This window comes from Siphateles boraxobius, unplaced genomic scaffold (assembly GCF_051911475.1).
Source record: "Siphateles boraxobius isolate OS27281-9 unplaced genomic scaffold, OSU_SipBor_1 12, whole genome shotgun sequence".
In the NCBI taxonomy this organism is placed as follows: Eukaryota; Metazoa; Chordata; class Actinopteri; order Cypriniformes; family Leuciscidae; genus Siphateles; species Siphateles boraxobius.
Window position 1 is genome coordinate 30,660,795 of NW_027508722.1, and position 12,135 is coordinate 30,672,929.

General features: G+C 35.8%; 1 protein-coding gene across 1 annotated transcript in view; it reads right to left on the reverse strand.

Moving 5' to 3' along the window:
• The window catches only part of csmd1b (CUB and Sushi multiple domains 1b), a 325,939-nt gene extending 314,065 nt beyond the window's left edge, over positions 1–11,874 (reverse strand). Inside the window, exons 1-3 of the mRNA XM_077218011.1 lie at positions 11,709–11,874; positions 8,832–9,026; positions 3,578–3,785 (exon numbers count right to left, since the gene is read on the reverse strand). Of these exons, the coding sequence (XP_077074126.1) occupies positions 3,578–3,785; positions 8,832–8,925 (302 nt within the window). The 5' untranslated portion in view covers positions 8,926–9,026; positions 11,709–11,874. The remainder of the gene's footprint in view (positions 1–3,577; positions 3,786–8,831; positions 9,027–11,708) is intronic.
• Positions 11,875–12,135: the final 261 nt, after the last annotated feature.

Sequence of the window (12,135 nt, forward strand, 5' to 3'; positions counted from 1 at the left end):
GAACTCATTCTCTCACTGCTAATACAGTACAAACCGGAAGTAGGCAACCGGAGTCGTCGTCATGGCGGGGCGCATTGTTTAGAGCAGAATAAGGTGGATAGACTAAACACGTGATGCGCATGTGCATGCCGTCTGCGTTTTCGCGGGTTTGCATTTCTGAGGTTTGCGCAGAGATAACCTTTTTTTTTCTCAAATTTTTCAAGGCTTGCACTCGGAATCTATTTCAGGGTTTCCGTTCTCGAGCCACCAGGCACTGTTTTGTGCGGATGAGCGGGCAGGAACGTGTTTGGTGTTTTCTGTTAGAACGGTGTCGTGTTAGCGGCCCCTAAGTTAATCACTAATGATCTTTGCAATGGAAGTGAATCAATCAATCAAAACTAACTTTAGCTGGACAATAACTTTATAATTTCCTATTATTATCACTGTAAAGCTGCTTTGAAACATTCTGTATTGTTAAAAGTGCTATACAAATGAAGGTGACAACTTGACTTACAGTAACTTAATAATAATAATAATAATAATAATATTCGGTTGGACTGGGTTCCAAAAAACACAATAAATAAATAAAATTAATTATTAATTATCAATTAATTCATTTATTTTTTAATAAAATAAAATCACTTCACACAAATCATGCAGCTTTTTGGTGTGCTATCACTTTCGAAAGTGATTGAATTTTATATTTTATCTCGAAGATGATTTCCATTAAAGGAGGTACTCCAGCAATATTTAGGGAGAACAATTTCATAGAATTGAGGTGGGGCAACTCACTACCAACTTTACAACTATACAGCATGTGGCATTGTAAATGTAACTTTGTCCTTTGTGTATTTTTAGTGAAATTAAATCTAACTCAATTAAATCATAAATTTAATTGATGAGCAATAAATAGCAAAATTGTATGCTAAACATTTCTGAATATGCAAAAAAAAAAAAAAAAAAACATCCCTGCCATTACCATTACCATTCACATCTGGATTATGTACAGCATGATATTCCTATGTTATATGTAAATAGAATGCTGGTGCTGTTTATAAGAATAAACATCCTGATATTAGCTTTCTGATGCAGTGTAAATATCTTGTGCTGTTATTTCATCACCGGCCTTGTGAAGTAATGTCATTGCTCTCTTACAGCAAGTTTATGTAATTTCAAGCCTGTGTTTTGGTGAAGAGGAAAAGCAAATTATTTCTGAGGGTGCCTGTGCGACTACACAGCCTCGATGCTCCACACATCAAGAGCGAGGACATGTTTATTCACAGAGCTTGAAGTTAATAGAGTTCAGGCAGAGCCTTCTGTACAATACTCTCTCACTAGGCTATGATTTACAATTTGGTCACAATTGCAAACCTTTGAAAACAGAGAAGCATCTCATGAAATGAGACAGAAACAGGTGAGTAGAGAAAACAAAGGAAAGCATTAAAGCATGGAGTGGTGGTCATCAAGTTGACAGATGCAGGAACAAATTCAAAGAGTCACAGATAAAGTAATATGTTTCCTAAATTATCAGTGAGATCAATGGCATCTCATTTCCAACTGAGGGTATTCTAGATCAATATCTGAAAGACAGACAAAGCCCTTTTCAGATGAGAATAGTTTGCCATGAGGAGTTTAGGTAAATTTGTGTATATTTCTCCAAAAAGCAACATAAAACCACCATTAAATTAGTCCATAAACCTGCTGAAATATCCAGCATGCTGGTTAGAGCTGGTATAGTGCTGGCCTAGCAGGTGGACCAGCAGGGCCATTATGGTATCAGCATGCAAAACATACCTTATGCTGGTACATACATTTATGCAATGTATGAAAACAGACATTTCAGTCTATTCTTCTGTCTTGGAGCTTGACAGTCCTTAGAAACTATAAACTGTCAATGTATGGGGAAAAAGCAGCATAAAGGTCCTTAAAATGTCTTGTTTTTGTTTGTCTTGAAAAGCAGTTATTTGGGTTTGACATGAGGGTGAGTGTTTTCATTTTTGTGTGAATAATTCCTTTAATCCCCTCAGAATCAAATATGTCTGTTTTTTTTCTTTCTTTTATCTCTTTCTTGCAGTCTCTGTAAAAATGAAAGGGATTATTAAGTTCTGTTTTTCAGTTAACTAATCCTTTGAAAAGTCCTGTCCAGATCAGAATGTCTCTGATTGGGGTATATTTTTTATTCCTTGACCATAAAATTCTGCAACTTTCTGACAAATGTCTGAGTAAAATAACAATATGGCTAAGTAAAAAGAAAATGTAATCATTAACTTGACGCAATGCATCTTTTATTTTAAAATATACTATCAGCATGATTGACCGAGTGAAAAGATTCCAAAATTTCCCGAATGTCTGGTATGTCACCCATTTGCTTTTATGATAGCAACAATAGAGATATAAAAGTTTGTGCTAAACGTGATGATCAAGTTATCCAGTATGATTTGAGTTCGAAAGGGCATCTTATGCATCAATGGTAGGGATGTGCCAAAAGCGGATAATGGCTTCAAAAACAAATAATGTACTGTATTTTACCAAATAATAACAAACATATTCGGCAGAGACATCCACTTCTTGTGTTTGCTGAATAACAGGTGAGCCGGGGATAACACAATATTATACTGTACATAAACCTCTATAATCATGTGTGAAGTGAATGAGTGTAAACTATCTGAGTGAAATGAGCACAGATGTTGCCGTCTCCGTGATACTAGGCTACATAATACCGTTTTTCTACTATTTGATATGTCTATTTAAATGTAAGATATGATGTTTCTCTGTCTCACTCTCTTCTGGGGACGACGAGCATTTATGGATTCTTTATGAATGTTCAGATTTGCATTTAAATGCATAGTAAAAGTTGTTTTAGCAATTTTCAACCTCTAAATATTTTCTTTCAACTTTCATGGTCTATAATCAGCTACTTTATATAAAGAATAAAAACAGTTTTTTATATTATTGTTTTAAAAGATATTTAAAGATTTGATATGATAATAATAAAAAAGAATAATTGTATGAGTAATATATTACTTACCACACACTTACCACTAATATGTGGTAAGTGAAAATTATGAAGGGAACAGTATTACATTTAAAACTGGCTTCTCGTGTAATTTGATGGACTTTGACTTGTTTGATCATGTTTGACAAATTTGTTTATTTGATTTGTGACCTACAATACAAAGCGTTCAACTTATCGTGCTAAAAAATAGTATTTTTTTAAATTAATTTTATACCATAACTACTCCCCATAAAAATAAAATAAAATAAAATAAAAATAATGACTGAATGAGTTTTGTGATGCTTGTATACAAAGCACTTAATTTTCTTTAACTGCACATCCAGGCAATAAACAATCCCACTAGTAATAACTACAGAGATCCCAATCCCGTCTGAGTCAGTATATAAAATCGCAGACGTTGCTTTATTAACAATTGTAGATCAAATGTCATTTACAAAGCAAATCCTGTCTGAATAAAGCCTTAAAAAGAGTCGCTCTGCTAACAGATTTTATGAAAAGGATCCTATGATGATGCTGCTCAACATGAGCCTAAGATGAAAACAGTTTGTGATGTAATGAAACAATAGAGGCCAGTTTACTCACCATATTGATGGTGCTTCTGTACCACTGATCTCTAGAAAGTCATATCTATCTTCTAGTTGGAAGTCTGTGAAGACTAGGGCAATGGTGTCTCCCGGTTCAGCAAGAATACTCCACGTGCAGTCAGCATTGTTTTCATACTCTGAAGGGAAGTGTGGACTTGATATTGTCCCTGTTGTTCCTCTTAACGTTCCCCCACATGATCCTTCAGCTGAAAAAAAAATGCATAAAAGTTCAAAACTATCAAAGGTACAATTAGTCAATTTAAAACTATATAGAATTCAACTAAATTATATTTTTAAGGTTGCAATTCGTTGACTTCTCTTTCGCATCTTATCATGATTGAACAGACATACAAAAGACACACAAAATTATGTTAAAATGCCAATCACGGTAAGTATCCTCGTACACATAGTCAGTTTATGTGTTAAGTAAACTTAAACGATTGGGAGAAAATTGGATGTTTGTCAGCAGGGCTTTACATGTACTTTTTTGCTCACCAGCCACATTTGGCTGCAGGTATATTAGGCTGCTGTCACTTGCTGTCATCTCTACCTGACGTACAGATCCATAGTATTGTTACACATGCATTTTCTTTCTCAACTGTTTACTTTCACTTAAAACATAACTGACTGTTTATGTGAATACTCGCCAAGACCAGCATGTTGACATCATTTTGTGTGTATTTGACTGTTTAAGCACAATAAACAGTGAAAAAAAAATATATAATTAGTAGGCTGAGAGGCGGCTTTATCTGCGCACACAAAATCTGCGGGAATGAGTAAAATTATGTGCAATACATGCAATCACACGGCGAAATTCAAGCCCTGTAACAACAACAATATTCATCCGAAGAAAATTAAACGAGTGAGTGAGGGAAGGTGGGTTTGTGTGTAACTCACTGTCTGAGAGATGAGAGAGCGAGACAGCGCAGCTAGTATTGTGCATGTATTATGCGGAAAATGAGTATTGGAAGCGTTTCATATATTTCAGTATCAATGTGTATCGAAAAATCTATATTTTTGACAACACTACATTGCAATTAGTTCATTATTTCAGATGCCTTTGAATGAAATAAAGCCGCAACACAACAGAAATGCTCCCAACCACTAGAGGGCTCTCGGAGCGTGATAAAGTTAGTTTTCCATGCCACTGTTCTATAAAGTCAGCAGTCTAAAACATATATCATCACCACGATTAGTTTTAACAGTATGTAGCTAACCATTGTACGGAAGCGTATTGCATTCACTTGAGGAAAAAAAATCTACTCTGTTTTTCTGAATTAATGAGTTAATTATCTCAGAATTACAAGATAATTTTTCATGGAAAAAAGTTTTTGCTCTGTTTTTCTGAATTAATGAGTTAATTATCTCAGAATTATGAATTAATGAGATCCCTCAAAATCCTGCCAGGAGCTCTATTTTAGCTGGATTGCAAGGAAGTAAACATGTCCCGCCTTTCAAGTTTAATCCGGCTTTATTTTACTTTGGGTTTGAGACATTGGGAGATTACGGAGCCCCTAAAGGGACGTGGTGGTGGAAAAAAAACTTAGGATGGGATAAACATTTTTTTCAAATCTTTTGCGTTCCCTCGCAAAGATATTTGCGTTCCCACGCAAAGATATTCACGAGTTCACACTTACATAAAATTAGAGGGGGTAAAGTATAATGCGTATTTGGCGTGCTGTCTGGGGGGAGAGCTCCGAGCACGGAGTTCGGCCCGAACCCAGAGTACTCCCCCCATATGTAAAGTGGTTAGGACTAGAAGAGTGGAGAAGGGGTGGTGGAGGGACGCTGCTAAACTGTCAATGAAATGAGGTGAGACTGCTGAGTCTATATATACACATTTTAATCATTGATTGTAGAGTGCTCTCCACTCGTGGTAATTATCTGAATGTGCTCCTTCCGAACTTTGTTAATACAATATCTTTTTTTTTTCATATCAATTTCATTGTTGTGAGCTCGGACAGACACTTCCTGTTTAATGTTCCGCTGGCAGAGCTTCAGAGATCCGTACGTTAATGCGTTTCAGTAACAGCGTTTCATAGTGTTTGAACTTGGACTCAAATATATAGAAATGCAGTCAGTGCTTAACTCAAGGAGTTCAGCGAAGTTGGTAATATATTCAAATATGCTATTCGAACTTCCCGGATCAATATTCTTGAGCTAAACGTTGTTAAAACACAAACGACACCTATTTACAATCACAGTAACCCAGACAACGAGCTCCGTAGGGATCTCATTAATTCAGAAGAACAGAAAAAAATATTTTTTTAATGAAAAATGATCTCATAATTCTGAGATAATTAACTCAATAATTCAGAAAAACAGAGCAAATACATTATATTTCAAGAAAAAAGTTTCTCATAATTTTGAGATAATTAAGTCATTTATTCAGAAAAACAGAGCAAAAACATTTTTTTCATGAAAAAATATCTCGTAATTCTGAGAAAATTAACTCGTTAATTCAGAAAAACAGAGTAGATTTTTTTTCCTCAAGTGAATGCAATACGCTTCCATACCATTGTATATCGACATTTATTAATTCAAAATCACCTACGTGCATTATAGTTGCATATTTATACTCTAGAATGCTTTGACACGCTACAAGCGCATCCCTCTGGGAACGTGTTTCAATTCGTCCAAGTTGTTAAATGTATAATTTGTATTAATTAAAATAACTTTTAACATACAAGAACAGACATGTTCGAAATCCAAATCTTGATTGTATTGGTAGTAGACTGACTTACTACAGGTGACTTTTTTCCAATCTCCCTTCATGTATTCACACTAAACAATTATTTTTTAGGAAATTTCTGTAATATAATAAAAGTTTTTTTTTCTTTTAGCATGTTTCAAAGGTTGTAGTTCCTATTAACCAGACTGACTTACAACAGGTGAAATTGTGCCAATAGCTCTCTGTATGCACAGTACACAATTAGTTTTTCATAAAAACATTAGGCCTACTGTAATTCACCTAAAGTTTTTTTTTTCATGTCCCAAAGTTTGAGGTATGTTCCTAGTTGTGCCAATACCTTCCTGTAATTCTGTAATTCACCAAATGGTTTTTATTTTTATTTATCAAATTATATTATAATAAATGATACATTTTAACCACTTGATGGAATTGGCAGACGTTCCGTTAGGGATCATGAACTGTAGTAGCGTGTCAAAGCATTCTCGAGTATAAATACGCAGCTATAATTCATGTAGGTGATTTTGAAGTAATATTTTATGTCAATATGCAATGGTTACATACTGTTAAAACTAATCGTGGTATTGATATAGTAAGACTGCCGACTCTATAGTGGAAAACTATGGCAAGGGAAACTAATTATTGGCGCTCCGATAGCCCTCTAGTGATCCGGAGCATTTCTGTTGTGTTGCGGCTTTATTTCGCTGTGTTGTACATTTTCTGTTGTGTTGTGGCTCATTTCCGTTGTGTTGTGGATTAATTTCGTTCTGTTGTCAACTTATGTTTGCTTTTTAAATTTCGTTTCGTTAAATTTAGTGTTGTGCACTAAAAAAATTAACACAACATCTAGAATATTTATTTATTTAAAGCAGAAGCTCTGTTCTTTCTTTTGATATATTGCATGTTCAGATATTCATTCAGCAAAATATTCTGTGGGCCATGGATTATTTATTTTTTTAAATGACCAAAACAGTGGTGGTGCTGGCGGGGAAAGAGTTAAACGACAAAAAAAAAAAGAAACTCCCTATTCAGTGTTATTTTAGATTGTATTATTTTATACAATTTCTTTAGAATTTCTTACCTGAATACAACTGTTAGACGAACCTGAAAAATGTGTTAGACACCCCAAGTGAATAGTGTAAAAACATAACTAGTAGATATCACCATATTCTTCCCCAGATAAATGATTACATTAAGAATTTCAAATGTTATTTGCATTACATTTTTTAAATGTTATTTTATATATTCAAATGAGTCATTATCAAATAATTTGCACTAATTTGCATACATTTCTGGAACATATATCTGAACATTTGGATCAAGCTTCATACTTTGGACTCAAAATAATTGTTTCATTTTGTTGACATATTAGAGTCAAAGATTTTAAGAATAAAATATTGTATAAAATCCAGTAAATGATATATGAACAAACCCCTCTGTAAAAACCTTTAGAATATAGTTAGGAATAAAACTGGAAAGTTAGGTTTATGAAGTGCTACTGAAGTGGCCTTTTGAGATATGCATTGCAATTGAAATCTACAGATGCAAATAGATAAAGTGCAATAAAATAAACACTAAAAGAGTGTATTTTGGATGTTTTCTTTCGACTAGTCTGAAACAACACAAGCCAAAATCTCAAAACTGACCAGTGCATTAAAGACAATGTTTATGCCTGTATGTGTTACCTAATCATGAAATCAAAATCGACAATTCTTGTTCAATTCAAATATGTTTTTTTATGGATATTGCAGTATTTATTATAAATACTGCATTTTTTTAAATTCATTATCTTTAATCAAAATAACTTTCCCTCCCTCTTGCAACATCACTTCTCTTCTCTGATGATGTGCTTACTGGCGAGAGGGCGGGACAACCTGTCACTCACAAGAGATCACAGCAATAGCAAACGACAATGATCCATAGATCCAATCAATTCCCGATGGACAAAATCAAGGAAATCTCTATAGATGTGGCTACTGTACACTGCCTACTATTAAAACATAATAAATAAAAAAACGTAGTGAGTAAATGAAACACTTTGTGCACTATTTCACAGGAAATATGTTGTTTTCAAATTTGCATGTGAGGTTATAAAATGTATTTGTTTATTTTATTTTATTTTATTTTTTTATTTTATTTTTTAAGTCGGGGCATTTGTCCAGGGAACACGCATATTTCCACGCATATGGTCTGAGACACTCCAGTACCCCCTCGACCCTACATAGGATAAGCTGTTTAGAGAATGGATGGATGGCTGAATTTTTAAGTCAACGTTGTGTACAAATGTCAAAAATGTGGTTAATATTACTTGGTGGTTCATTTGTCAAACTGAAAATGGAAGGTCAATTTGAGCACACTGCATTGGGGCATACAGTAACCATCCTAGTCTTCTCTGTTTAATACTGATAATTACGTCATACATCATCCATTAAAGTATACTATACTACAGAAAATGTAAGAGCAGCATGTTTTTGCAAGAACATGTATAGTAGCCAGAATATTCCATGACTGTGGAAACCTTGCTTTTTAACCCATCCATCCATGTGAGCAAAGAGCATCTTACCTCTACAAAATGGTGCTGGGAAATCCCATGATGCACCACTTCCTGGGCTCACTATACACGTGAGCACTGCATGCCCCTCCAAAACATATCCCATCACACAACTGTAGCGGATCTTGTCGCCGACGTTGTACCTGGTCCCGTGGATAATCCCTCTGGGTATCAACCCTGGATTTCCACATGTGTGACTTGGTAGAACTGGAACAGAAGACAAGAAAACAGGTCAGAAGTAAGTTTGTGCATCATGCTGTGCCTTTCACTCTTCTCTGTTTGTTCTTCTCATCATCATACACATACTGAGCTAAACTCTTGAGATGTCTGTCTCAGTGCGAGTCTTCGCTATGAAGCGTGCATATCTGAAGCTGGCCTAGCAATCATTCATTGGACTGCGGAGAAACCCCCACATGTTAGTCGTGCGCTTCTCTGATCATGATGCTGTTTGAAGGTAAGTATTTCATGTTGACAACACAATCGCAACATGAATGTGCTCTGTTCATCTGTGTCAACTGTTCAAACCGAATCCATGCAAAACATTTTAAGAGTGAAAAATGTAGCGTGGTGAAATCTTGACTCTTTTCAATGTTTTCAAACATTTTAAAATAGAACATTACTCCCATTACTATATAGAACAGCTAATTATATAGCAAAACAAAAAGAAATTGTATCTTGAATCTATTTGCTTTCTTAAAGATACACTATATAACTATAAGGCTGCCAACTCTAACTCATTCAGCATGTGACTCACACATTTGACACTTTTCAAACGCTCTCACGCCACACATCCATTTTCTCACGCACAGGAAAATCGCAAAGCATAGAGGACACGGAGACCGACAGACAAGACAGAGAGCAGGTTACTTATGATATAAAAAAAAAATCAGCTCTCAGATTATGTCAATTCTGTTACGAAATTCAAACAATAAATACCGTTTTGGCGCTTGTAAATGTGACCGATCCCTAGCGCCTCAGTTCAAGCGGCACATGAACCGATCGTCTCTAGCTAATAGTAAATAATCACGAATGAACAATGTTGAAAGATTCAGTACAACTTACCAAAATGTACAGGGCCGGCCCGAGGCATAAGCGAACTAAGCGGCTGCTTGGGGCCCCTTGGCCACCAGGGGGCCCCCCAATCGAGTCGAAACATCGAAAAAAAATTTTTAGATGACTTAAACAAGTGACATAAATGAATTAATTAATATGAATGAATAATTAAAGACAAGTAAATTCTGATTTCATGATCAATATACCTGCCTACAACGGCTGCTGGGTTTGCCAGCGTTTAAGTCATGCGCATAATCTAGACACCTCACGTGTGCATAGACAATTCGTGCACAGCTGTGCATAGTCACGGTAATGTTAAGCCATGTCACAAAAAGGACGTATCCCTCGGGTGCCGAAAATAGAAAGACAAAAATGACAGAGAAGGGGACAAAAAGAGCAAGATAAAAGTATGTTTGCATGATTATTTACGGTGTGTTTTGTGCAGCAATTGACCCATTCCTATCTACGGCAAGCCCCGGGGGGAAACATACATTGCATACACATATATAAAACGAGCGCCAGTACATCATTACCGGTATTATAGTAACAGGATTTGTTGGATTCTGTCATGTACAATCCAACAAAGTCTGTTACAATAATAATAAAAAATAAAAATAAAAGATTTTGAGGACAGTTACACTGTATTGAGACAGTTGAGAAATAATAATGTTTTTACAGTTTTCAACAATAATTGTCATTTTTGAACCCTTGCTCTTATTATGTTTCTGATTTCTCAGTTTTGTCATTATTTTAGCAAATAATTTATATGATATGTTTTGAGACAGTTTGTTTTAAGAAGTTTCAGAGAGTTAGTAAAAGAGTAAAGTAAAAGTTAAAACTTTTTTATTTAAGTAGGCTATCTATTTTTTTTAAGTATTTATTTTGTATTAATAAGACATAACCTCACTGTATTAATTTATAATGTATCATTATTGTGTGGTATTTGTGTCAATAATCGTCAAGCACAGGTGACTCCGCGTAGTGGGAGGGGGCCCCAAAATCAAATTCTGCTTAGGGCCCCCAAAAGGCTCGGGCCGGCTCTGGAAATGTATATTCCAATCCTCATACATAATATCAATCAATCAGTGTTTTCAGCCGCGGAAAGAGGTCAATAAAACAGCTGGAGAACAGTTGTGTCACATGACATTTACCTCAGGAAAGCCATTTAATGACCATAATATAGGCTATAGCACATTAATTAATTAATAAAAAAGAGCTATAGAGAGTATTTTGCTAAATATGTGTACTATATTGCATATTTATTATATTTTACTTATATCATTTAATAAAGTTGTTATTATTATAAAAACACATTATATTTAATTTTAGTTATTTTTAACCTTAAATAATACTACCAGCTAATAGGGCTCTCTGTATGTTTACAGCATTAGGTTGTTTTTTTTTTTTCTTGAGAAAAATGAATGCCTATCTTGTGTAGCCTACTAATATTTATATTTATAATATTTATAATTGAAATCGAATTGAATTGCGCCTTGTACATCTAGGCGCTTGTGTAGGCGTGTGAGGAGTGTGTGAGCGTACGAGCGAGTTGCCGCGTGCTTGAGACACAGCGAATCTGCGTCAACACCAGGAGCAGTGGAGCAGCATGCATGTGTGTATGGACAAAACACAGACGAGAGCCTGGTTCTGCTGCGCTCATACAGTGAATCGATGACTGACTTCGCAAGCTCGCGACAGCACGCAAGAGATCACCTGCACCAACACACCATCACTAACAGAGTGGATTACGGGATGCATATTCATCATCAGGCCGCGGCTGGTATGCTATTTACATCCAAGCTCGCCGCATAGCGCACTTTCAACATTCAAACTCACCACAACTACCTGCTGTCTACCGTCTGCATTTGCTGTTTCGTGTCCTGGCATTCCTGTGTTAAAGCTTCTAACCTACTGGAGGCGGAGCAGGCATTTACATCATCAGGCCGCGGCTGGGACACTATTTACATCCAAGCTCGCCGCGTAGCGCTCATTCAACATTCAAACTCACCACAACTGCTGTCTACCGTCTACATCTGCTGTTCTGTGTTGAAGGTCTGTGTCTGCAATCAGCTCTGCACTATTCACTTTTTATCTGTTGTTCGCCTTTCTCCACTGTTCAAAACTGTGACTCTAAACCCCAGCAGCTTCTAACCTGCTGGAGGCGGAGCAGGCATTCACATCATCAGGCCACGGCTGGGATGCTACTTACATCCAAGGTTTTTTTTCTCCCTGTACCCCACCTAAACTAATTTACCCCCACTCC